This window comes from Chiloscyllium punctatum, chromosome 3, assembly GCF_047496795.1.
Source record: "Chiloscyllium punctatum isolate Juve2018m chromosome 3, sChiPun1.3, whole genome shotgun sequence".
NCBI lineage: Eukaryota > Metazoa > Chordata > Chondrichthyes > Orectolobiformes > Hemiscylliidae > Chiloscyllium > Chiloscyllium punctatum.
In genome coordinates this window covers 19,934,204-19,957,135 of record NC_092741.1, presented here as the reverse complement: position 1 = coordinate 19,957,135, position 22,932 = coordinate 19,934,204, and the positions used below count along the sequence as shown (strand labels likewise).

At 44.8% G+C, this 22,932-nt stretch overlaps 1 protein-coding gene across 5 annotated transcripts in view; it reads left to right on the top strand.

Annotated features, from left to right (window-relative positions):
* The window catches only part of coq8aa (coenzyme Q8A, genome duplicate a), a 62,133-nt gene extending 39,675 nt beyond the window's left edge, over positions 1-22,458 (top strand). For 4 of the 5 annotated variants that reach the window (XM_072550749.1, XM_072550750.1, XM_072550747.1 and 1 more), the window contains exons 6-15: positions 717-842; positions 5,476-5,561; positions 5,993-6,133; positions 7,476-7,557; positions 13,098-13,191; positions 15,883-16,024; positions 18,027-18,134; positions 18,379-18,444; positions 19,674-19,760; positions 21,742-22,458. In XM_072550749.1, coding sequence (XP_072406850.1) covers positions 717-842; positions 5,476-5,561; positions 5,993-6,133; positions 7,476-7,557; positions 13,098-13,191; positions 15,883-16,024; positions 18,027-18,134; positions 18,379-18,444; positions 19,674-19,760; positions 21,742-22,041 — 1,232 coding nt within the window. In that variant the 3' untranslated portion in view covers positions 22,042-22,458. The remainder of the gene's footprint in view (positions 1-716; positions 843-5,475; positions 5,562-5,992; positions 6,134-7,475; positions 7,558-13,097; positions 13,192-15,882; positions 16,025-18,026; positions 18,135-18,378; positions 18,445-19,673; positions 19,761-21,741) is intronic. The other variant, XM_072550748.1, reaches the window with a different exon arrangement.
* The last annotated feature ends 474 nt before the right edge of the window (positions 22,459-22,932 follow it).

Genomic DNA, 22,932 nt, shown 5'->3' with positions numbered 1-22,932 from the left:
AAAATGGACAAAACATATTTTTTCTGTTTTGTTCACACACATGCTCATGCTCCCTCCAATTTTAAATGTTGGCTATATTCAGTTTGCTTATTTTATTTGTATATTCCAATCCCTGCTGCAGAAAATAAGTTACATATTACAAACCTGGCTCTCGTCACCCAGATGATAAAACTACATAAGAGGATACAAAGTTAAAAATCACACAACACCAGGTTTATTTGGAAGTGCTAGTTTTTGGAGCGCTGTTCCTTCCTCAGGTGGTCCCACTCCAAAAGCTAGCACTTCCAATTAAACCTGTTGGACTATAACCTGGTGTTGTATGATTTTTAATTTGGTACACCCCAGCCCAACACCGGCATCTCCATATCATAGGTAGGAGGAGACCGAATCGTGCTGAGAGCAGTGCTAAGTGAAGATGACCATTTTATAAAAATTGGTAATATCCCTGTGTATGTTTGCCCCCTCCTTGTGTGCCCACTTCTCTTCTCTACTCCCCCCCCCCCCCCCCACGTGCCCGCACCCCATCTCTTGCAGTCAACAACCTTATTCCTCTGAAACTCCGTGTTTGATAACAGTTACTTCCATGAAAGAGCAAATGTTTTCTCTGTAATCCAGGCAATGTTGATTCAACAGGCAAGAGCTTGAACTAATTGTTTATTAGCATTTAGCAGGGTGTCCTTGAGCTTGTTTTAATGACGCATACGTTCTGTTCCCAGCAGGTGGCAAAGCCATACTTGACGGCAGCCCCTTCTTATCTGAAGCGAATGCTGAGAGGATTGTGAACACTCTGTGTAAAGTGCGAGGTGCAGCTCTCAAAATAGGTCAGATGCTCAGCATTCAAGGTAAGGGACGCTGACTGGATTCCTGACCTTCCCTTTGCAGTTCAGTCCTAATGGCAACCGTTCAATAGTATTGACTGTAAATGTTCAAAATCCTCTGCCATTCTGGCAGTACCAGTAAACAGAGAAACATTTAAGATTACAAGTCACTACCCTTCCATTGGAACTGCTGAAAGCTAGAGATAATACAGGTTTTTCAACAGGTAGAAAGGCAGGGAAACAGAAGCAAGAGTTGTGGGCCAGGTTGGTGGGTGGGAACAAGAGGAGAGTGGGGGTGGGAGGAGGGAATAAATGACAGAAAAAATAATGATGTCTAAGTAAAGAGGTAGAAATGGAACATGCCAGAATGGGTCTAGAATCTTCACTGATCAAGGGCTCCTGCCCAAAACATCAATTCTCCTGCTCCTTAGATGCTGCCTGACCTGCTGTGCTTTTCCAGCACCACTCTGATCTTGACTCTGATCTCCAGCATCTGCAGTCCTCACTTTCGCCTAGAATCTTCACTCAAATGCAATTTTGAGTTTAACCATTTCAAATCGTTTCAAATCGAATCTTCACTAACAAGTGAAGGGATGTTTGTCACCCTTCTCCTGACCTTTGTCTTTCCAGCGTATTTTAGTCTAATAGAGACAAAGGATTGATGTGCCCTGCTCAGGGTCCTTATAGATTGAGTGGGAGGTGTTCAGCAGAGTGATTCTCCAATCTGTCTTTGGATACCTCGGTATACAGGATAAAGCTTTGTGATTGGTATATTCGGTGTGCTAAATTAAAAGAAACGCAAGTTTGGAAGCTTTTAAATGTAAGGTTGTCCCTAATAATTCCTACAGGATGTTCAGAGGAAATCTCTTCATCCAGGAAATGGATGGAGAAAGGAGTTTGCACTGTTGGTAACTATATTCATGTTCAGCCAACTTGTTATTAACTGGCACTTATGAAACCAGGAGGATGTAGGCTGGTCAAATATTCAGGATAGTTAAGAGGATACATAATCAATATTTAAAAACACAGACTAAGTAATAGAAACATAATATAGATGATACGTACGTCACTTTACAGTATAGGTCACCTAAATACTAATGCAACTTTGCCTTAAATAAAACTCACCAGCAGAGAGCCTTCTAACTCTCACACTCAACTGACTACTCAGAAATTGCAGTAGATAGTGATAAAACAGTAAGCCTCTGGTATTTGAGGCATGTAAACTTTGCTGGTTTATCGAGGGGGGGCAGGTTCATAAGATGCTAGTTAAAACAAAGGTTGTCGTCCTAAAGGAGGAAAGTGAGATGAAGATGGGCAGGGAGTGAATTCCTGAGCTAAGGAGCTTGGCATTCAATACAATTGGACATTTAGGATGAGGAGGTATCTCATCGGGTTGTGGGTCTGGCTGGGGTCACGGAGCTAGGGATGGGTATGGGTCTGGTGGGGATCACGGAGCTGGGGACAGGGGTGGATCTGGCAGGGGTCCCGGAGATAGGGATGGGGGTGGGACGGGCGGGGGACCACGGTGCGAGGGACGGGCGGGGGATCACGGCGTGAGGGACGGGCGTGGGTCTGGGGTGATTTGAAAACAAGAATGAGAATTTAAAATGGACCGGCGCATTCCTGGTCCCAAAGGTGTTAGATAATAGTGTTGCTGGGCCATGCACCAGCAAGTGTCCGGATGATTGTGAATAGGATGTGGTGCGAGTTAGCACGTGGACTGTCAAAGTTGGAATAACCTAATGTCTAGAGAGGCAAAATGCTGGGTTCCACTGGGAATTCAGTGCAACAATTGAGCCAAAAGATGAAAGTTGCAGCAGCGGGTGATCTGAGATGGTCAGTGTTATTGCTGGAAACTCTCTTGGCATCTACAAGAAGCCAATGGAAAACTGAAAATCAAATAAATTAAGTTTGCCTTTTCTACTTGGTACACATTGATATTCCCAGTTTGCCAAATTATGGAGAATTAAAGGTCTGGGGTAATGTTGGCCAAGAAAAAGAGGTACACAACATCAGGTTATAGCCCACAGGTTTATTTGGAAGCACTAGCTCTCGGAGCACTGTTCCTTCATTAGTTGGCTATGGAGCAGGATCATAAGACACGGAATTTATAGCAAAAGATCACAGTGTCATGCTGCTGAAATGGTATATTGAACAAACCTAAATTGCTGTTAAGTCTTTCACCTTTTAGAATGGGTTGCAGGTTTCAGTTCATTAATATGTAAATCTCAGAACTTCTTTACAGTCACAGTCTCGAGATAACTTAAGGCTTTATATAAAAAAAAAGTGACATCTCAGCTCAGACATTGCATTTAAGGTGTGAGGTTAGAGCCTGTCTGTATCCCAATTCCGGAATCAGACTGGTTCTATTTCCACAGTAGGAATTTATAAAATATTACATGGATTGACTGTCTGCAGATTGTGTGCTTTTTGAACAAAATAGAATGTATCTGCAAATATAATTCTGCTTATACACCGTCGCACTCCTGCACGCACTGTACCAAGCAAGTGCAAACACACCCCCTCACTGGAAAGAAGTTCTGAGATTTACATACTAATGAACTGAAACCTGCAACCCATTCTAAAAGATGAAAGACTTAACGGCAGTTTAGGTTTGTTCAATATATTGTTTCATGGCATGACTCTGTGATCTTTTGCTATAAATTCCGTGTCTTATGGTCCTGCTCCATAGCTGCCTGAAGCGCTCCGAAAGGTATTACTTGCAAGTAAACATCTTGGACCATAACCTGGTGTTGAGATTTTTAAACTTTGTCCGTCCCAGTCTAACACCAGCACCTCCACGTGGGCGAGGGAGTTAATTTCTGCAGAAAGACTGTAGACCTTGGTTTTGTTCTCCTCTGAGTTGAAAAGGTGAAGAGGGATTTGAGAGAGGTGTTTAAAATGCAAGGGCTTCAATAAGGAGAAGTTGTTGTTGCTGGCAGCAGACAACGAAGATGTAAGGTGACTAGCATGAAGGGAGATGAGGAAACTGTCAGGACTGAGCAAGTTATAATGATACCTAAAAAGGGCAGTGGAACCAGACTTAATAAATCACAGGGAACTGGATAAATAATGGTGGGCAAAAATTGGGCAGGCTTCAGGGGAAGAGCCACAATGGGCCGATTTGGACAGTTATATAATGGCCTCCTTTCTTGTTGTGTCGTTCTGTGGTTCTGTCAAGAAATCCTATTCCTTGAGGCAGTGGCCTAGTGGTATTATCCCTGGACTGTTAATCCAGAGACCCAGGTACTGTCCTGAGGGCCCAGGTTCACATCCTGCCATGGCAGGTTGTAGAATTTGAATTCCGCTTTTAAAAAGAAAATCTGGAATTAAGAGTCTACTGACCATGAACGTGTTGAATGTCAGAAAAAAAACATCTGGTTCAACAAAGTTCTTTAGGGAAGGAAACTTGCCATCCTTACCTGGTCTGGCCTCCGTGTGACTCCAGACCCACAGCAATGTGGTTACTTTTAAGTTCCCCGATGGGCAATAAATGTTTGTCTAGCCAGTGACTCCCTCATCCTGTGAGTGAACTTTTTTAAAAAAAACCTGTCTTTAAAATCTGACACAGTGGGTAATGTGTGTTACCTCTGATTTTTGCCTGGGTGAAGTGAGGAGTGGTGTGGAACTTCAGTACAGATTATTTCCAAGCTCTGTTTTACTGTGTCCAGTTGTGAGATAGCCTCTCCATCTTCAGTGATGGGGGAGCCCAGCAAATTGCTGCACATGTTTCAGGATCTGACCATTGAGAGGGATATAGTTACACGTTTGGCCCTAATGATATTATTACAAGGTATGCTGTGGGAATTCAAATTCTGACGCTTCTTCCTGTTTCCTGCCATATTTATGAAAACTGACTGAGTTCCCCCTTCTGTAAAACAAGGAAGACATGCACCATTTTGTCTGACTTCCTTTCAGACTCCTATTCCTTGTATGTTGGTAATTACGTCATCTTTATTTTTAAATTACTCAGCAAGTCAGTGCAAACTCCCTCCTGATTCTTAAGAAATTGAGGTTTTGAGGTCCTGGGTGTTCTGGGTTCATGAAGTCATCGCCAGTTGCTTGGTCGATATATGCCCCTTCCCTTCACTGCTCCCTCCAACCATATATCAGAGCTGCCTCAGCGACTTCATATTATACCGTGATCATTTGGACATGGGCACCTTTGCTCTGTATTTGACATTGAGGACTGCAGATACTGAGCTGGGCTCAGTATTTTCCTTCATCTCTCTTTATATTTAGAAAGACAACCTTGAAATCAGGGCTTCACAATGTGATTAAACCCAGGTGAGATCAAACGCTGAAATATTAGGGCTGAGCGCTGTCTGCACATGGGCTGTGGGGTTCCCCTCCCCACTGTGTCCCTACCCGCGGGGGGGCAGTGAGATATCCCAGGTGTGGCCCCCCCCCACTGACCGCAGGGGCTGTGGGGTTCCCCTCCCCACTGTGTCCCTACCCGCGGGGGGGCAGTGAGGTATCCCAGGTGTGCTCCCCCCCGCAGGGGCTGTGGGGTACCCCGTGTGTGTGTGTGAGAGACCCCTGTGGGGTCCCAGGGTGTGAGAGTGTGACCCTAGTGTATTTTGTAATGTTTGCCAGTTTGCATTCTCATTGGACACCAGTATCTGATTCTGACCTGTTTTGTTTTGTCTTTTTCCAGATGAAGCTTTCATTAACCCTCAGTTACAGAAGATATTCGAACGTGCTCGACAGAGTGCCGACTTCATGCCCAGCAAACAGATGATGGTTAGTGCCCACTCTCAGTCCCCAGTCCCTGTACCCACTGCCTTCCCTGTCCTTCACTAATTGCCTGTCCTTGCCCCGTAATCACGGAGTCTCACCTTTTGCCCTGTGCACTGATCTCTTTTTTTTTTTTAAACACTTTGCTTCTCAACATTACCACCCTTCACTTCCCTTGTAACTGGGTGAAGGTGACACACACTCCCAATCCCGAAGTGAGGAATTTACCCAGACACTGAGCGGGCCAAGGGTTTAATTGTTTGTGGCTCTGCTGATCTCAAAGGAGATCGTAGACCTCCCGCCTCGAGCATTTACCCTCCTGGATTAGCCAGCCTTTTGTGGGCTGCACACAATCTTTTCACTTCAATTACTAAAGGTCCAGTGCCTCTGCTTCCTGACTGCCATCTTTATCCATGGCTGCATTTATCTTTCTGCAGAAGGTGCTGAGCAGTGACCTGGGGCCTAACTGGAAAGATGAACTGGAGTTTTTTGAAGATCGACCATTTGCAGCTGCTTCCATTGGCCAAGTCCACCTGGCAAAGCTGAAAGATGGCAGGGAGGTGGCTATGAAGATTCAGGTTTGTGTAACATGGTTTTCTGCCTTAAACTGCTTATTTGCTGACTTCGTTAAAGCAGTGTCATGGTGTTGGTAGTCTCTCACCCCAATAAAATATTGGGAACGCTGAAACAATTTTTTTGTCCGTTCGTTATGAATCTCCTCCATCCCTCTTCCTAGCAACAATCTAAGATGTAAGGTGAATCTGTCGGTAATATTGGGCTCACATCTCATCCTGTGATAAGGCCATTAAAAAAACAGGAACAGGAGTAGGCCACTTGGCCCCTTGAACCCACTGCACCATTCAGTTGGATCATGACTGATCCAACATTCCTTGTGTTCACATTCCTGTATTTTCCCCTGTAACCCTTGAACCTCCGACTGACCAAGAATCTATCACCTCTAACATCATCTGCCTCCACCCTTGTCTCAGCTCATGTGCTGATGAAAACTTATTCCTGTCTTTATTATCTCGAGACTTGACTAATCCAATGCATTTCCTGACTGCTCTTCCATATTTGGACCCTCTCTAAATTTGAGGTTTTTTTTAGGGAGAATATTACAGTTCTGAAGAGAGGGAGAGGGAGAGAGAGGGTTTGTCCCAAAGAGATCAAGAAAAAAATCTGCCTTAGAGCTAAAGGAAATGGAGAGAGCTCCACACCACCTTCTCGAGGACAATAAATGCTGCTTGTGTCTTAACTCTCACCAAGTACTGTTCGCCTATCGCCCCTGTGCTTGTGGTGTCTGCATTGGCCCCAATCTCACTCTTGCCCCTATTTTCAAATCCCTGCATGGCTTTGCCCCTCAGTCTCTCTAATCTCTTCTAGCCCATTTCTGCATTTCCTGAATTCTAGCATCTTTGGTGTCACTGATTTTAATTGTTCCACCATTGATGGTCATGTGTTCAGTTGCCTTGACCCTTGGTCAGAACAATCCTCTCTCTATCTACCCCCTGCCTCTCTGTCTTACTCTTTTGTAAGGCATTCCTAAAAACCTACCACTTTGATCAAACATTTGATCATCTAACCTGATAGCTCTCTGTAGCTCATAAGAATATGATAACTAGGTGTAAGAGCAGGCCGTTCGGCCGTTTTGAGTCTGTTCCACCATTCACTGAGGTCATGGCTGGTCATTACTTCAATCTCATTTTCCAGCTTTATCCCTGTTTTATGATGCTCCTCTGATGCACCTTGTAATCATTTCCTTGTGTTAGAGGCACTGTACAAATACCAGTTGTTGTTTTATTGTGGGGGAGAATGAGGGTGTTGGTGGCTTATTCACAGGCTGGGGCTTACCCTGTGGGGAGGGGGAAATGCATGCATGATAACCTGGTTCAGTGGTTTTATTCCTGTCATTGTCTGCAGTATCCTGGAGTTGCTCAGAGTATTGCCAGTGATGTTGCCAACCTGATAACAGTCATGAACATGAGCAATGCTCTCCCTGAAGGTGAGTGACCTGTGCCTGAGACATGAATATCTCACTTGCTTCAGTTAGCTGTTGTTTGGTGACTGATGAGGTCCAGGTTCTGTGTCTTCTGTCACTGATCCATGTCCCTGTGCAGTCAGTCTGGCTTCACTGTGGAGGGAGGGTGAATCTTGCCCATGTCTTCTATTTCCAGAGCTTAGCAGGGTTCACTGAGGCACGTCCCTGAGACCTGTTCATTGTTAATCTGTTTCTGTGTGACGTCACCATATTATTGCAGCTTATCGATGCACAGGCTGTGCATGTGACTACTGGGCAGTCCAGGAGAACCAGGCAGGTGGTGTAGCAGGAATTGCCTGACTGTGTCTCATTGTCCAACTAGTTGTTCAGTTCTGAATATCAGTGGAAGCAATCATTTATTATGGAAGGGAAGCCCGAGACAAGATATGGTATTGCTGATGTGGTTCCATGATAGTTTGTAGTCTCTCAGGTTCCAGGGTCAGAGATGTCGGAGTGGGTGCAGAGCACTGAGAGATGGTGGGATGAACTACAAGCAGTCGAGACCCATACTGGAATCAACAACATGAAAAGTAAAAGGGATGGGAGCTGCTGTCAGTATTTAGGGAGCTCGGTAGAAAATTAATAAGCAGGACCTGCATAAGTAGTAAACTCCAGACAGCTGCTGGTGCCACACACCAGTGAGTACAGAAATGGAAGGGTAAAGCAGATGGTTAAGTGATTGGAAAGATGGTATGGGAAGGGAGGGCTTTAGATTCTTGGGACATTGAGGTTTAAACTAACAGGGCAGGGGCAAGGGAACCAGGAGATAATATTTGAGAGGGCCACAAGGCATACAGAATACTTAGAGACAGAAACACTGGAGTATGACAAAGTAAGGTATTAGATGTGGTCAAAGTAATAGGAAATGTTGTAAAATCAGGGCAGCACGGTGGCTCAGTGGTTAGCACTGCTGCCTCTCAGCACCAGGGACCTGTGTTCAACTCCATCCCTGGGTGACTGTCTGTCTGTGTGGAGTTTTCACATCCTCCCTGTGTCTGCGTGGGTTTTCTCCGGGTGCTCTGGTTTCCTCCCACAGTCCAAAGAAGTGCAGGTCAGGTGAATTGGCCACGCTAAATTGCCCATAGTATTCAGTGATATGTAGGTTAGGTTCATTAGTCAGGGGTAAATATAGGGTAGGGGAATAGGTCTGGGTGGGTTACTTTTCCGAGGGGTTGGTGTGGACATGTTGGGCCAAAAGGCCTGTTTCCACACTCTAGAGATCCGATGATTCTATGAAATTGCAGTTACTGTACATGTGCAGAGAATGGTAAATATGATTGGTGAGATAGCCAAGTGAAAGCTGACATTGTGATAACTGTAGAGACCTGGTTCAAACAAAGGTGGACCTGTCTCCTCAATATTCCTGAATATAAGGTTGGCTGGCTGTTGTTTAGGAAGAATATTTAGAGTTTGGGAGAGTGGGGGGGGGGGGGGGGGGGGTGGAGGTTTGGCCACAGAGCTCAGGAACCGGATCTATGTTGTTACTGCCTAAGGAAATGGAGAGAGCTCACCAGCACCTTCACAAGGACAATCAATGCTGACCCACATGTCGTGAATGGATGAGAAAGGGACCATCACATTGTTGGGTATATTCTATCACCCATCACTTCATGGGCAAGGTTTAGAGGAACAGGTTTGCATTATAGTGTAGTTTTAATGAAATAAATCCAATACAAACTGGGGTGGTAGTACTGCTGTAAAGGACACAGAAGGGTAAGAGTTCCAAACTATGTTTATGAGAATCTTCTGCATTGATGTTGGATTGGAAACATATTAAAAGGAGATACTGCTAGACCTGCTTCTTGGGAATGAGGCGTCAGGTCAATCGGATATCCAGGATCACTTAGGGAACAGTGTAAGGGTTGGGCAGTTTAAGAAGGCCAGTAGGGACAAACTGGGGAACTATAGACCAGTGAGCCTGATGTCTGTGGTGGGCAAGTTGTTGGAGGGAATCCTGAGGGACAGGATGTACATGTATTTGGAAAGGCAAGGACTGATTAGGGATAGTCAACATGGCTTTGTGCGTGGGAAATCATGTCTCACAAACTTGATTGGTTTTTTTGAGGAATTAACAAAGAGGATTGATGAGGGCAGAGTGGTGGGCATGATCTATTTGGACTTCAGTAAGGCGTTCAACAAGGTTCCCCACTGGAGACTGGTTAGCCAGGTTAGATCTCATGGAATACAGGGAGAACGAGCCATTTAGATACAGAACTGGCTCAAAGGTAGAAGACAGAGGGTGGTGGTGGAGGGTTGTTTTTCAGACTGGAGGCCTGTGACCAGTGGAGTGCCACAAGGATCGGTGCTGGGCCCTCTACTTTTTGTCATTTACATAAATGATTTGGATGCGAGCATAAGAGATATAGTTAGTAAGTTTGCAGATGACACCAAAATTGGAGGTGTAGTGGACAGCGAAGAAGGTTACCTCAGATTACAACAGGATCTTGATCAGATGGGCAAATGGGCTGAGAAGTGGCAGATGGAGTTTAATTCAGATAAATGCGAGGTGCTGCATTTTGGGAAAGCAAATCTTAGCAGGACTTATACACTTAATGGTAAGGTGCTAGGGAGTGTTGCTGAACAAAGAGACCTTGGAGTGCAGGTTCATAACTCCTTGAAAGTGGAGTCACAGGTAGATAGGATAGTGAAGAAGGCATTTGGTATGCTTCCCTTTATTGGTCTGAGTATTGAGTACAGGAGTTGGGAGGTCATGTTGCGGCTGTACAGGACATTGGTTAGGCCTCTGTTGGAATATTGCATGCAATTCTGGTCTCCTTCCTATCGGAAAGATGTTGTGAAACTTGAAAGGGTTCAGAAAAGATTTACAAGGATGTTGCCGGGGTCGGAGGATCTGAGCTACAGGGGAGAGGCTGAACAGGCTGGGGCTGTTTTCCCTGGAGCGTCGGAGGTTGAGGGGTGACCTTAGAGGTTTATAAAATTATGAGGGATAGGGTAAATAGATAGTCTTTTCCCTGGGACCACGGAATCCAGATCTAGGTTTAGGGTGAGAGGGGAAAGGGGCAACTTTTTCACACAGAGGATGGTGTGTGTATGGAATGAGCTGCCAAAGGAAGTGGTGGAGGCTGGTACAATTGCAACATTTAAGTGGCATTTGGATGGGTATATGAATAGGAAGGGTTTGGAGGGATATGGGCCGGGTGTTGGCAGGTGGGACTAGATTGGGTTGGGATGTCTGGGCGGGTTGGACCGAGGGGTCTGTTTCTGTGCTGTACATCTCTGTGACTCTGTGGAAGGACCTGGCTGTCCTTGTACACCAGTCACTGAAGGTAAGCATGGAGGTACTTGAAGTCAAATGGTATGCTGGCCTTCATAGTGAGAGGGTTTGAATACAGGAGCAGGGATGTCTTGCTGCAATTGTACAGTGCCTCGGTGAGATTACACCTGGAATATTTTGTGCAGTTTTGTCTCCTGATCTAGCTATTGAGCAAAGGTTTGTCAGACTGATTCTTTGGTGGTGGGGCTGATGTATGAGGAGGGGTTGAATTGGTTCGGATTATATTCACGAGTTCAAATGAATGACAGGGGCATTTCATAGAGACCCATAAAACTCTACCGGAACTAGACTGGGGCGGTACAGAAATGATATTCCCCATAAGGGACAAGTCTAGAGGTCACAGTCTAAGATACAGGGTCTATCGTTTAGTACTGAGATAAGGATACATTCCTTCAAGTAGTAGTAAGTCTATGAAATTTGTTACTATAGAATGCAGCTGAGGCCAAAACATTGATTTCAAGGAGTTGGATATAGCATTTGAGATTAAAAAGATTGAAGATAATGGAGGGAAAGCTGGAACGGGCTATTGAGTTGGATCAACCCTGATTGTAGTGAATCACTGAGCAGGCTCAAAGAACAAATGGTCTACTCATTTTCTGTTTGTGTTTGAGAATAAATAACTAGGGGAGGGTTAGTTTCAGTGGTGAGAACATAGCTAGCCCAGAGAAAATGGAATCAAAGATTTGTGGTCAGTGGCTGTAATTATAAAGGTGTGGTTTGGCTACAGTTGAGGTACATTCCCACGAAGGGGAACGGTAGGTCAGAACAATTCTGAGCTCTCTGGATATTAAAAGACCAGGAGAGCAAGGTAGAACAGAAAATGGATGTTTATGACTGGATAGTGCAAGCGGGAAAGGGCTAAAGTACAGTCCCTTCCGTTATGATGTGGTAATTCCGTTCTCGTGCAGTCCTGTTATACGGAAATCGTGTTATAGCAGCACCATTTAAACTAAATCTGTCAGAATCCCGTTATAACCAAAACACACACTAAAACTTTGCACTTTAGAAACAGTCCCCAATTTGTCAATCATGTGATAGCGAATTCATGTCAACGAAACAGTGACCTGTGTAGAAGGTCCTAGAGTGCAAGTGAAAAAGGAACTAAGTGGGTGAAAGAGCGTGTGAGAAGAGTCTAACACTTTGGGGCCACATCTGGAGCACTGTATGTAGTTCTGGTCAGCACACCAAGGGAGGGCTGTGATTGTACTGGAGTGGATGCAGAGGATGATCGGGATTGATTTATGGACTAAACTACTTGGCACATAGAATATAATGTGAGAAAATGTGATATTATGCACTTTGGCAGGGAGATTGGAGGAACTGAAAATTTTTGAAGTAGAGAAAGACTGCAGAAACATAGTGCAGAAGATTTGAGGGTCTTTGTGCACAGATCTCAAAACGCTGACATTCAAGTTCATTGGGTAATAGGGAAAGCAAGTGGAATGGAGTGTAAAAATGGGGAAGCCTGAATTAAAACAATGTAATACCTGACTCAGACACTGGAATACTGAGCAGTTTTGATCCCTTTATCTAAGGAAAGATATACTGGCAACGGAGACCATTCACTAGGCTGATCCTGGGTGTACAAGGCTGTCTTATGGGGAGAGGTTGGTTAGGTTGGGCCCTGTACTCATTCGAGTTTAGAATTAGAGACAACCTTAACAAATTATATACATTCTTGGGGTACCTGACTGGGAGGTGGGAGGTGGGAGGTGGGAGGGTTATTTCTCCTTGTGAGTCTAAGCCCAGAGTGTAAAACCTCCAAGGAAGAGGTTTCACGACTACGACGGAAACGAAGAATTTTTCCTGAGGTTGGTGAATCTGTGAAATTCTTTCCCGCAGAGGATTTTTGAGGTTGAGTTATTACATATACTCAAGGCTGAAAGACAGGTTTTTAAATCAGTAACATCAGTATCATCACCAATATTTATCCCGTGGTTATCAATGCTAAGATTATCTGGTCATTTTCATGTGGGCTCTTGCTGTGCACAGTTAACTGTAACGACACAACATTGGCAGGAATGTACTTAAAGGTGTCTCTCAAACCTCTTAATATCATCTTAATCTGCTTGGTTTTCCATTCTGCTGAACAGTATATTGCTACGTTTCACAGTTAAGTGCGCGTTGTAAAGTAACTGCACATCCTTTCACAAAATGCCAGTTGTTTGTGGACTTCAAGCATTCGAAAAGCATTTCCTTTAATTGTTAGGTTTGTTTCCTGAGCACATGATTGAGGTGATGAGCCGTGAACTCTCCCTGGAATGTGATTATGAAAGGGAAGCAGCGTGCTATAAGCAGTTCAGGTATGTGTGAAATGTTAGCTACCCACCTAGCTCCTATCCACGGAGCTGAAGCACAAAGAGCTGATTGAGATTATCACCTGCGACCTTATAGCCAAGTGTGTTCAGTACCATCAGTGGAAGTCACCAGCTTTGCAGAAGCAATATCGCAGTGGCAGCAGTGTCAATAATCCTAGCTGGGGAGTGGAGTCCTGAGCTGAGAGGGAGGTAAGTGGTACTGGTAATGGAGAGGATGTCCTCCCACCCTTGGCTCCTGGATCTTGCAGTCCTTATCCTACACCTGAGGAAACCAAGCCAGCGAATTGGCAAAGTTAGTTTCATAACAGCTGGCATTTACAGGCCATCTCTAATTTCCCTGGAGGTTGCGGTGATGGTGAGTGCCTCATTGAATCGCTGCAGTCTTGAGGGTTCAGGGACACCCGGACTGCTGATACAAAGGGAGTTTCCAGGATTTTGACCTAGTGACCGTGAAGGACAGCTGATCTTGTTCAAAGCCAGGATGGTGACTGGCTTGGTGCTGGTGCTTCAATGTATCTGCTGCCCTCATCCGTTCAGCTGGTTGTCTTTGGGTGTAACATTTGTTCAGGGTTGGAGGGTATTCCATGGGTTTCTCTTGGCTGAAGGTGCCAGTACTTCAACCCTAGACATTTGGACACATGGGGCCTAAATGTTACTGCAATGATTTGAGGGTTTCTGATAGACAATGACCTTCAGATTCCTAACCCCCCTCTGAGTGTCCTGGTCATTGATCCTGCTGACCAGGGGGAAAGGTCCCTTCCTGTCAAGCCTAACGATACCCCACATAATAATATGCATTTCAATCATGTCCCCTCTCAATCTCCTCTGCTCAAAGGAAAACCAGCGCGGTCTATCCAACCTCTTCGTATCTGGAACTCTCTGGTCCAGGCACCATCCTGTGCACCCTGAGCTCTGGTATCACACCCCTCCTATCATGAGGATTCCAGCGCTCTAGCTGCGGCCTGAACTGTTTTCTACAATTCCAGCATACCTCCCTGTTCTTAAACTCTCTGCCTTGATTAATAAAGGCAACTATATCATTTGCTGCCTTACTCTGTGCCTCCTGATACTTTAAGGGACTGGCACAGGGTCCCTCACATCTGTTTCCCAGGGTCCTCCTGTTCCTCATATTCAGTTGCCAAGTTAGTCCTGTGCAAATGTGTCCCCTTACATTTATCTGGATTAAACTCCCATTTGCTACAGATCAGCCAATCTGACCAGCCTGTCTCTGTCTAAGCCTATCCTCCTCACTATTTACCATCCTGTCAAGTTTTGTATTTTCTGTGAACTTGCTGATCACCCCTCCAACATTAAGGTGTAAATTATTTGTATAACCACAAACAGCAAGGGCCGCAATGCTGTCCCCTGTGGGACCCCGTTGGATAGGGACGGAGTCAGGAAAACGCCCCTCAACCATCACCCTCTGCTTGTTTTTTTTTATTCGCTTGTGGGATGTGGGTGTCACTGGCTGGGCCCAGCATTTATTGTCCGTCCCTAGTTGCCCCTTGAGAAGGTGGGGGGGAGCTGCCTTCATGAACTGCTGCAGTCCACGTGTTGGAGTCAGAAGGTGGTTGTGTTTGGAGGACAGTCACCTCCGCTCCAGAATATCTCTGCAGAAGTTCCTCAGGGTAGTGTCCTAGGCCCAACCATCTTCAGCTGCTTCAATTACATTCCTCCGTCATAAGGTCAGAAGTGGGATGTTCACCGATGATTGATTGTTCAATGTTCAGCACCATTTGCATCTCTCCAGGTACTGAAGCAGTCCATGTTCAAATGTAGCAACACGTGGACAATATCCAGGCTTGGGTTGATAAGTGACATTCACACCACACAAATGTCAGGCAATGACCATCTCCGATAAGAGACAATCCAGCCACTGCCCCATGACATTCAATGGTGTTACCTTCACTGAATCCCCCACATCCTGAGGGTTATCGTTGACCAGAAAGTCAGCTGCTCTAGCCTTTTTAAATACAATGGCTATAAAAGCAGGTCAGAGGTTAGGAATTCTGCAATGAGGAATTCACTTCCTGACTCCCCGAAGCCTGTCCACCATCTACAAGCCACAAGTCAGGAGTGTGATGGAGTACTCCCCACTTGCCTGAATGGGTGCAGCTCCAACAACACTCAAGATGTTTGACACCATCCAGGACAAAGCAGCCCACTTGAATGACATTACATCCGCAAACATCCACTCCCTCCACCATTGATGCTCAGCAGCAGCAGTGTGTACTAGCTACAAGATGCACTGTGGAAATTCACCAAAGATCCTGAGACAGCACCTTCCAAAACCCACAACAGCTTACATTGTGAAGGACAAAGGCAGCAGTACATTGGAACAACACCAGCTGCATGTTCCCTTCAAGCCACTCACTATCCTAACTTTGAGATATATCACTGTTCATTAACTGCCGCTGGGTCAAAATCCTAGAATTCCCTCCCCAAGGCTTCAGTGGGTCTACTTACAGCACATGGACTGCAGCGGTTCAAGAAGGCAGCTCCCCCCCACCTTCTCAAGGGGCAACTAGGGACAGGCAATAAACACTGGCTACATCCCACCAGTGAACAAAACATAAAATTGAATATAAATCTGCATTGGCGCAGCTGCAGTTTCAGCATGTGGAAGTTTGTAAATGGCTTTGGAATTAACCTGGTCTCCCTCATTTCCTCCTGTAGGGAACTGGTGAAGGATGACCCTTTCTTTTATGTGCCACGGGTTATTGACCACCTGAGCAGCAAACATATCCTCACCACAGAGCTGGTGCCTGGCTTCCCATTGGACAAGGCAGACGAACTGAGCCAAGAGATCAGAAACTATGTAATAATGGGCTTGGTGGGGAATCTCACTTGCTGCGTATGAGCTCGACCGTGCCTCGGTGCTTACAATTGTGTCCTCCTGTTCCAAAGATGGACCAGTGTCAGAGGGGGAGGGAGAAGGAGACAAGTTGGATGCAGAGCTTTGGGAAAGTGGCATTGTGTAGGAAAGTGGTGAGGACAGTGATGATTGTGATGTGACACCATCCCTTCTCAGGCCTATGGGAGAGGCTTGTGTTGGATCCTTGGCTTGGGATACTTGGTCAGGATTTACTCTTCATGCTACGTGGAAAAGGGAGGGAGTACTTGTTTACTTGGACTTTACTGAAGCCTTTTACAAGGTTCTGCTTGGTAGACTAATTAGTAAAGTCAGATCACATGGGACTCTGGGTGAGCTTGTCAATTAAATCTAAAATTGGCTTGATGGTGGGAGACGGATTACTTTTCCAGACTGGGGCCTGTGACCAGTGGTGTTCCACATGGATCGAGACTGGGGCCCAGCTTTTCGACATTTATATAAATGATTTGGATGAGAATATAGAAGGTGTGGTTGGTAAGTTTGCAGATGGCACCAAAATTAGTGGCATAGTGAACAGTGAAAGAGGTTTAGGAGAAAGTGAAAGAGGTTTTCTAAGATTACAAAGAGATCTTGATGAGTTGGGTCAGTGGGCTGAAGAGTGGTAGGTGGAGTTTAATTTGGATAAATGTGAAATATTGCTTTTTGATAAAACAAGCAAGGACAGGACTTATACAATTAAAAGTAGAGCCTTGGGTAGTGCTGGAGATCAGAGACCTGTGGGTTTGGTACATATTTCTTGAAGTTTGCATCATAGGGTGGTTAAGAAGGCATTTAGTATGCTCATCCTCATTGTTCAGACCCTTTGAGTATAGGAGTTGGGATGTCATGTTGAGGTGGGTACAAGAGAGAGACGACTTCTGGAATACTGTGCGCAGTTCTGGGCATCCAGTTATAGGAAAGATGTTTGAAGCTGGAGATTTACCAGGATATTGCTGGGAATGAAAGGCTTGAGGTATAAGGAGAGGCTAGAACTTTTTTGACTGGAGCGCAGGAGGTTGAGGGGTGAGCGTATGGAGGTTTATAAAATCGTGGGGGAGTGGGTATAGATAAAGTATTGAATGGCAGGTGGCTTTTCCCTGAGGTGGGGTATTTCAACATTAAGGGGAATATATTTCAGATGAGACATTGAAAAAAGACGTGGGGGCAATGTTTTTACAAAGATAATGGTTTGTGTTGGGGATGAACTTCCAGAGGTGGTGATGGGTGCAGGTACAGGTACAATGTTTATAAGGCACTTGGCTAAGTACTTGAATAGGAAAGGTCGGAAGGATAGGAGTCAAATGCGGGCAGATGGGACTGGTTTAGATTGGGATTATGGTTAGTATGGACTGGTTGGACTGAAGGGCCTGTTTCTGTGCTGTGTGACTATGACTCCCTTTTGTTCTACATGGATTAGGAGGTGGTTTTGGTCCACTGCTCATCCTGAAAGAATATTGCAGATAAAGTAGATGTGACAGAAAAGATTTGTCTTATCTTTGCTGTGCTTCAGAAATACTTTGTTTCTGTGACATGTTTTGGGAGATTTTGAATCGCAGCTAAACAAACAAATCTCAGTGCAGCACTTCCTCAGTACTGCAGAGGAGAAAGTGAGGACTGCAGATGCTGGAGATCAGAGCTGAAAATGTGTTGCTAGAAAAGCGCAGCAGGTCAGGCAGCATCCAAGGAGCAGAAGAATCCTGAAGAAGGGCTCATGCCCGAAACGTCGATTCTCCTGCTCCTTGGATGCTGCCTGACCTGCTGCGCTTTTCCAGCAACACATTTTCAGCTTCCTCAGTACTGCAGTCAAGAGACAATTGGATTATGGATTCAGGCCTTTGCATTAAGGAGTGATCCTACACATTTCTCTCTCTGAAAGAAAAGTACTTGTTTGTGTTAGATAACTCTTGTTTGTGTGTAACAACAGCTTTTTCTTCCCCTTGTGCTCCAGATCAGTGAGAACATCCTGAGACTCTGTCTGCAGGAACTGTTTGAATTCCGCTTTATGCAGACTGACCCAAACTGGTCCAATTTCTTCTACAATCCCCAGACCGGCAAGGTGGGTACTGTTTCTCACTGTTACACAGTACTGGGTTGGTGCAAACGAGAATGAATGGGACAGGTGTGAATGACTCCTCCCTGCTGGAGAGGGAGAACCTGGTTAGGGTCTGGTGTTTATAGTGGAAGGTACAGGAGAGACTGTGGAACTGGGGCATGGAGCAGATTGTTAGTGCTGTCGGTCAGTCATGTCCTTAAACCATTGCAGAAACTTTCTGGAAATGATTTATCTCTTTCACTTTCAGGTGGCCTTATTGGACTTTGGAGCTACAAGAGGGTTTGATGAAGACTTTACTGACACCTATATTGAGGTAAGAGATTCTAAAATACTCCCTTTACTGAAGGCTATTAGCATTTACAGAAGTTAGTCCCAAACATTTACAGCCCCTGATAGAGGAGAGAAACATTTACCATCTTTTATCCAGGTTACTGCCATCTGAACCACTGAGGGGCCCAGTATGTGATTTGTGTTTACTTGTAGCCACAAAAACATAAATTACAGTGTCTGTGGAGAGAGTTGATATTTCAGGTCCAGTGACCCTTCCCCAGAATGCCTGACCCTAGTTGCCCTTAAGTAGATGATGGAAAGCTGCTGCCTTTGAATCCTACAGCCAATGTGCCGTCAGGCCGACCCACAATGCTGTGAGGAAGGGAGTTTCAGAAGTTTGAGTCTGACAGTGAAGGAGCAGTGATATAGTTGGGGATGATGTGTGGCCTGGAGGGGAATGTGGGAATATACAAATTAAAAGCAGACCATTCAGCTCCTTGAGCCTCATCTGCCATTCAATAAAACAATTGGCTGATCTGTATTTTGAATTCCACATTTTCTGATGAGCCTTGATTTCCCTCTTAACAAGAATCTATTTACCTCTGCCTTAAAGATATTTAATGACCCCCACCTCTACAATCAGGGAGTTCCAAAATCGTACAACTCGAGGGAAAAACAGTTCTCCAAGTCTGCGAGGTATTCTTAAAGGAGATGGAATCTGTACACGGTATTTAAGATGTGGTCTCACCAATGTTCTATATAACTGAAGGAAAACATCCTTACTCAATGTTCAAGTTATCCCATAATAAAGAATAGCATCCCAGTTGTAGATGGTGGTGTTCCGGTGTATACGCTGCCCTTGTGCTTCTAGAAGTAAGTGTCATGGGCTTCGAAGGTGCTGTCGTGGTGAATTTCTGCAGTGCATCTTCAAGATGGTGCATGATGCTGCTGTTGTGTATTGGAGGAGGAGGGAATGGCTTTTAACCAAGAAAGGTGAGGTGTCAGTCAAGTAAACGGCTTTGTCTTGGATCGTGTCAAGCTTCTCTGTGTATTGTTGTGAAGTATTGCATCTCACTCCTGAATTGGTCCCTGGTTATGGATAGGTTTTTTGGGAGTTGAGGCATTACTTCAGAATTCCTAGCCTCTGACCTACTGTAGTCACTGCCTTTAACTGCATCAGTGATATATTATGCTCAATTCTGGCCAAGTTTTTGTATAAATCACTGTTGCACTGGTCCTTGTCTGTTTAACCCGTTTATTCTTTGCCAACAGATTGTGCGCTCTGCAGCGAATGGGGATAGAGCACAGGTGCTGAGCAAGTCGATTGAAATTAAGTTTCTTACTGGTTATGAAACGAAGGTAAGCAGATGTTTCAATAAAGTGCCCAAATGTGGCGTTCACCTGTGTTGCTGTCCATGCACAATGTGGCGACTTTTATAAATCGAGAAGCTTTACGCTACATATCTCCATCTGCTGCCAAACACCTCTACTCCCCAGGACACCCTTCATTTTAAATTGGATGTATCCTAAACTCTGGTCTCAGCAACTGTGTGCTTTGCAGGAGAGTCATCAGTTCCCACTCTTTAGCATTGTTCTTTGTGGTCTGACCTGGTTCTCAGTAAATACGCTGCAGGTGCTGCACAGCAAGTTCAGACTGAGTGAGCGTGTTGGGAAAAATTTGGATTTGTGAAAGGGGAGTTGAGTGGAAGAGTGGTATGAGCTGCTGGTCTTGCTTTCCACTGAACTGAGCTAAAGCTTTGAATTACAAGTTAAAGCCGAACCGGTGAGAATTTACAATGTAAGGTTCTGATGTGATATAAGCCAGGTCTGTAGAGAAGCTTAGACAGGGATTTGCAGAGGTTTCTGGAGTGTTATGGTGACTCTGCACGTAACTAGAAATATCAAGCTAACTGGTCTATAGAGAACATTTTTACTTTCTCATGAATGAAGGATTAAATTAACAAGATAAATAGTGTGAAAACCATCCTGCTGTTTCTTGGCAGTCACAGTCGCAAAATCTCTCTCTGACTGCTGATGTGAACTTCCGAGGTATATACTGTCCAGTCAGTCTCACTGAACTTCTGAGTTGGGAGGAGGTGTATAAACTGTTTTCCTTAAGTAGAGCGTTTAGAGGAGATTCGATTAAGTGATCTAGACAGAGGAGAGACCATAAGATATAGTAGCAGAATTAGACCGTTTTCTCAAACCATTCTCTTGCCGTCTCCCGATCCCCTTCCTAATCAAGAACCTGTCTGTCTCTGTTTTAAAAGCACCATGATTTGTCCTTCACAGCCCTCTGCAGGGATGCGTTCCACCGAGTAACCACCCTTTGGTTGAAGAAATTCCTCCCCATCTCGGTTCCAAAGGATCGTACCTTCCCTATGAGGCTGTGCCCATATGCCCTAGTCTTTTCTAGTGGAAACATCTTTTCCATATCCACACTATCCTAGCCAATCAGATTACTTCCTCATCCTTTTAAACTCTATATTGTACAGCTCCAGAGTCCTTAGCCACTCCTCAGATGACAACCCCTTCATCTGCAGGATTATTCTTGTAAACCTCCTGTGGATCCATTCCAAGGACATCACATCCTTCCTTAGATATAGGGCCTAAATGTGATCTGACCAGAGTCTTATACAGCCTCAGCAGTAAACCCCTGCTCTTGTATTCTAGCCCCCTCGAAATGAATGCTAACATTTCATTTGCCTTCGTAATTGCCGACTGAACCTAGATGTTAACCTTCAGAAGAATCCTGAATGAACTAGGACTCTAGTCGCTTTGTTCGTCAGATTTCTGAAGCATTTCACCATTTTTGAAAGTGGTGTATGCTTCTATTCTTCCGAGTACAGTGCTTAACCTCACACTTTCCCAGATTGTACTCCATCTGCCACTTTGCCCACTCTCCAACTCCATCCAAGTCCTTCTGCAGCCTCCCCACTTCCTTATCACACTGTGTGTTATCTGCAAGCTTAGCAGCTATCCACTCAGTTTCCTTTGGTGGAAAGATCAGAAGTTAAAGAGCTCAAACTTAGTGACTGGTAAAAGAAGCAACGGAGCCAGGAAGATGAATATTTCCATGCAGCGAGTGGTTAGGATGTACTGCCTGACAGTGCTATGGAGCAATTTCAGTCCAGCCTTTGAGGGGAAACTGGGTTATTATCTGAAAAGGAAGAATATACAATACTGTGGGGAGGTGGCAGTAACAGGAGATCAAATTCTCCTTCAGAGAGTCAGCAAAAGATATGACTGCCTTGTGTGGTCTAATAATTGTAATTCAGAATAATGAGTGTAGATTGAAGATTTGTACATGTAATAAAGAAATATTTTTTTTCAATTTGAGGTTATGCAAGATGCCCATGTGAACGCAGTGATGATCCTTGGCGAAGCTTTTTCATCAACAGAGCCCTTTGACTTTGGGCATCAGAACACCACCAAGCAGATCCACAGTCTGATCCCTGTCATGCTGCGACATAGACTAGTCCCTCCTCCAGAAGAGACCTACTCTCTCCACCGCAAGATGGCTGGTTCCTTCCTTATCTGCAGCAAGCTCAATGCGCAGATCCCCTGCAAGCATTTGTTTGAGGATGCTTACCAGAAGTACTGGAGCAGAAAGGTGAAACAAGGAGGCACCCCCCCTTAAACCAGAGCAACCTGTCTCCAGCACAATTAGGGACAGGATGGAGGTGAAAAACAGCAGGGAGTGGGAGGTGCTCCTGAGCTAACCACCTTACTGTGTTTCTTTTGCTTAAAAAGGAATAGCAGAGACAGTTTTATTTTTAAAAACAGGAATTGAGGGTTCCACTGAACACGGGATTGCACGAAACAAGCAAGTGTGTGTTCTTCGATAGCAAAGGAGGAATAATGTTTGGGGAAAGTTTCCAATTCTCCTAAGCAGGGGGCATTTGGCAGATTTTACTGTATTAATTAACTGAATTTGTATCATACATACTGAAGTGATTAGTGAGGAAATAATGAACAGTGAATTACTTTGGAAATCATCAATTTTTTTGTATACTTATCATGCTGATTCAATTAAAGAAAGAAATCATGTTTGTGATCAGTGGCCTCTGGATATCTGTTGTATATAGTGAATATTTCTGATGTTCTATATTTAATTGCTAACATCTTGAGGTTCACAATAAGTAACAGGCAGAAAGGGTTCCCTGCAACACTACAACTATCCAAGCTACACTGTCAATGCTGTTTATGAACTCCTGAGTGCTGGTAATCCAGCTTTTAGAAAGCAGGAAATGAGCTTAGTTGTGGAACTAACTTAGAGCATATGACAAAGGAGCAGAATTGAGCTATTCAAACCATAAAAGGCCTGCTCCTGTCCCATCAAATTCATCTCCACATACCTTTATATTGTCCTATTCCTCTGGCCCAGGATCTCCCCCACATAACGTTCGGGATACCACCCATGCCATCCAACTCCTCCAAGACTTCAGTTTCCCCGGCCCCCCGTCACCATGGACATTCGGACGTTCATTCCCTATACACCTCCATCTGCCATAACCAGAGCCTCCAAACC